Below are 4,222 nucleotides of genomic sequence, written 5' to 3'. Positions count from 1 at the left end.
CTTCTGTATTAGAGACCTCAGAGGCATCAGTAGCTCATCTACCGCCGCAGGACATTGAAAGTTCAAGCGATCGTATCGTTGAAAAAGAATCAGGAATTGATTATAGCGTGCGTGCTGATGGCAATTACCGCTTGCCAAACAACACCGAGCCCATACATTACGACATCGAATTGACAACGAATGTGCATAACGGTACAAGAGATTTTACCGGCAAAGTTCAAATTCTGATAACGGCTACCGAGGACACAAGAACCATTGTAGTACATGCGCGTCAACTTGAAGGCTTCCTGGCCACCATTAAAAATGCAAGCCAAGCAAATGCAGCTGAGTATGAACTGAGTTGGTCATACGAATCCGAAAGGGAATTCATTAGCTTAACGCCAGTAAACGAAAGTCTCAGCTTTAACAAAGATACCAACTGGACTTTGACTATTGCGTATAATGGCCAATTGCGAACCGACACTGGAGGATTTCATCGACTTTCCTACACTGACGAACTCAATCAAGTGCAGTAAGACAATAAGAAATGCATAATGAAATCACATACATATATTGGTCTAATTGCTAAAAATAATTTGTTACTTACAGTTATATGGCAACAACACAATTCGAGTCCACAAATGCCCGCCACGCATTTCCCTGTTACGATGAACCAGCCAAACGCGCAACCTTCACAATAACCATCAAACACGATCCCTCGTATAGTGCAATATCCAATATGCCGATAAACGAAACCGCCAGCTCGTAAGCATAAACTTTAAATTTAGTGTAATATAAAAATGTGTTACCTAAAAATGGTTTCTNGTAAACGAGACCGCCAGCTCGTAAGCATACAACTTTAAATTTAGTGTAATATAAAAATGTGTTACCTAAAAATGGTTTCTCCTTGCAGGACTGGTGTAACGGTCTTCAATAGGACAAACGTACCTGTCTCCACATATTTGATCGCCTTCCATGTGTCCGACTATGAATGGTCTGAAGGTGTGTTGCATTCACTGCCACACCGGCTCTATTCGAAGCCAGGAACTATTGACAATCATGAATTCGGTCTACTCTCGGGTATATTGATCTTACAGCGCTTGGCCGAGTACTACGATGTGCCTTTTGCGCTGCCGAGAATGGTGCAAGTGGCAATACCTGGTAAGGGTGGCGCTATGGAAAATTGGGGTTTGGTCACTTATGGTGAAGCGTACCTACTTTACAACAAAAGTTCATCGACGTCAAGCTCACAGAACTCCATCGCCAATATCATCGCACACGAATTCACACACCAATGGTTTGGCAATCATGTAGCAGTCAGGTGGTGGACATATCTGTGGCTCAAAGAGGGTTTCGCGACACTCTTCTCATACCATGGCGTAAATGAGGTGAGTTTTTTTTTGATAATCAAAGCAACACAATCAGATAATCAAAACAGATAATGTATGTCACTATGTCGTTTATTATCTCCTCTCTAATACTCTAACATATTTAGGTTAATCCCGAGTGGGACGTCTATCAAATAATGCATACTAGCGACTACCAATCGGCACTTATTAATGACGGTAGAGGTACCGTGGTGCCCATGACCCATTATGCGCAAACACCCAGCGAGATTTCAGCTCGGTACGGTACCTCTTCTTATGCCAAACCTTCCTCGGTGCTTTTCATGTGGCAGCATGCTTTGGGCGATTCAGTATTTCGTTCCGGTTTGAACAAATATCTAACTCAGAAGTAAGTTTTCATATATAGTAGTGCTAAGTTCGCTTAAATCTTACTCAAACCACCCATGCATTCTCCATGCAGCGCATTCGACTCTGCCGAGGAATGGGAGCTTTTTGCAGCACTGCAGAGTGCTGTTGATGAACACCAACTCAGCATTCCCGCGCGCATAGACGTTATGTTCCCCACATGGTCACAGCAATCTGGCTATCCACTACTCACAGTAACACGAAATTACAGCTCCAACACGTTCACGATCACCCAAACTGCTTACAATGATGATGTAAACATTACTTCGGACAAAACATACTACGTGCCATTCAACTATGTTGCCCGTTCCAAGTCAGACTTCCGTAATACAACTGCTTCTCATTACCTCCTCAATACCAGGCAAATCTCTATCACCGACCAAGAAGTTGCCGCTGATGATTGGTTGATTTTGAATAAACAATCCACAGGTTACTATCGCATTAACTACGATGAACAAAACTGGCATTTAATTGCTGATGGCTTGGTAGAGCAACCCCATAAAGTACATCACCGTAATCGCGCTCAGCTTATGTACGACGCTTACAGATTCGTCAATAACGATCGATTGGCAATAAGTATTCTCTTGAGATTGTTTACTTACTTGCCTGGTGAGGATCAATATGCCCCGTGGACAGTTGCAGCCTCCGTCTTAACCACATATAATTCATATCTGAGCGGTAATGCCGATTACAGCGAGTTCAAGGCGTTCGTTGGCTCGCTCGTAAGTAATATTTATGAAAAACTGGGCGTCAATGAACCAGCCGGCGAACAATTTCTTCGCAAATTCACACGAAATACTGTAATAAATCTCGCTTGCTTAGTGGGAGTTGAGAACTGTCTCACCGATGCCAATGACAAGTTGAAATCGCACATAAATAACGGTGTTGACATTGAGCCTAATCTCAGATCGCAAGCTTACTGCAATGGTCTACGTCAAGCTAGCAATAGCGAATATACCTACTTCTTCAATGATTTGCTCAGTTCGAGCGACACCACCCACCGTACCAGACTGTTAAGTGCATTGGGTTGTTCGCAAAACGAAGCGCAATTGCAGTCGTTTGTGAGTAGTTCCATTAATTTAGGCAACTCGTTGACCAGTTCAGAACGCACCAGCATATTGCGTGCAGCCTACTCTCGCAGCCCATTGGGGCTATTGGTCTCTATTGATTTTCTTGGCAGTAANAAGTAGTTCCATTAATTTAGGCAACTCGTTGACCAGTTCAGAACGCACCAGCATATTGCGTGCAGCCTATTCTCGCAGCCCATTGGGGCTATTGGTCTCTATTGATTTTCTTGGCAGTAATTGGGATGCATACTCTAACCTATCTAACAGTACAGGCTCTAGTAATCCGCTTAGCAGAGATATTGTGAGCATGGGCAGTTATGTGAATAATGCAACCCAACAAGAGCAGGTAAGTCGCTGCAGTGAAAATCTGAAAAAATTAGCGATAAGATTTGACGTATGTATTTTAATAATAATTTTACATTTTCAGCTCCTTGCGCTTGTGGACAAAGTTAAGAACAGCGAAAAAGTTCAAACGAACCTGGAAGAAGCAGTCAATGCCAACATAAAAGTGAACTTTGACTGGATAGATAAGAATGGCGGAAAGGTAATAAGCTTTGTGAAAACTTATCGCTCAAATGGCAGTGCCGCACTCAGTGCATCTCTCATGTCTGCATTAATGGCAGTCCTTTTGACGCTGTCGCGCTTTTTGTAAGAAGCGATCGAAACACGAATTTATGAATTTCAACCAAATACAATGAATGCATTACGCTATAAGATATTTAAGTAAGATACATTGATACGAATTGTAAATAGAAAGTATTGATTTTTGTGTACATAATAAAATTAAAACAAGTAAAGAAGTATAAGTTTGGGCGAAACCGAACTTTATATACCCGGCGCAGGTATCAAATATCGTTTCAACTTTCTCTAAACTACTTTTGCATGATAAGCAGAGGGGTTTTCCCCCGTTTTAAAACGTTTTCGATAATATGCTGACTTAGACTTAATGAAATAAGTTTGGCAGAACTCTACAAATTGGTTACCGAGATACACCTTGTAGTCATAAAGTGGGCAATGCCACGCCCAATTCCTAAAAGTCTATAGCAGTCTTATTTATTGTTAAGACATTGTTGTAAACTATTAACTTGGAGTAAATTAGCGTCCTCGGTTATTGAAATATCCGAGTTTTCGGATGTCTGAAATTTACCGTTATACGGAAGTGGGTGTAATTTTAGTCCGAATTGAATAGTTTTCAACCAATTTCTTTCTTGTAGTAAGGTTATTGAGTGCACTGAGTTTGCTAGAAATTGATGAATCGGTTAGCAAGATACGCATTTGTGGTCATAAGGGGGCGGCGCCACGCCCATTATCCAAAAATTTACAACAGCCTTATTTTCTGCTAAGTGGTTATTGTAATTATCGATTTTGAGTTAATTAGCTTCAGTAGTTACTGATTTATCGCATTTGTTGTGTTTCTGCAAACTA

At 41.4% G+C, this 4,222-nt stretch overlaps 1 protein-coding gene across 1 annotated transcript; it reads left to right on the top strand.

The window, feature by feature from the left end:
* Positions 1-8: 8 nt before the first annotated feature.
* Positions 9-3,604, top strand: LOC108380607 (aminopeptidase N-like; the record flags this gene model as incomplete). The annotated part of the gene is made up of 7 exons (XM_017636997.1): positions 9-511; positions 589-744; positions 893-1,367; positions 1,475-1,713; positions 1,786-2,813; positions 2,935-3,143; positions 3,225-3,604. Coding segments are annotated over 7 exons (2,835 nt in total), but the record flags the coding sequence as incomplete, so codon positions are not given.
* Between the last annotated feature and the right edge of the window lie 618 nt (positions 3,605-4,222).

Source organism: Rhagoletis zephyria, unplaced genomic scaffold (genome assembly GCF_001687245.7).
Source record: "Rhagoletis zephyria isolate East Lansing unplaced genomic scaffold, Rhagoletis_zephyria_1.1 Rzeph_scaffold_19760, whole genome shotgun sequence".
Classification (NCBI taxonomy): Eukaryota; Metazoa; Arthropoda; class Insecta; order Diptera; family Tephritidae; genus Rhagoletis; species Rhagoletis zephyria.
Note: the sequence above shows the minus strand (reverse complement) of the source record. Positions and strands in the feature narration are given on the sequence as shown.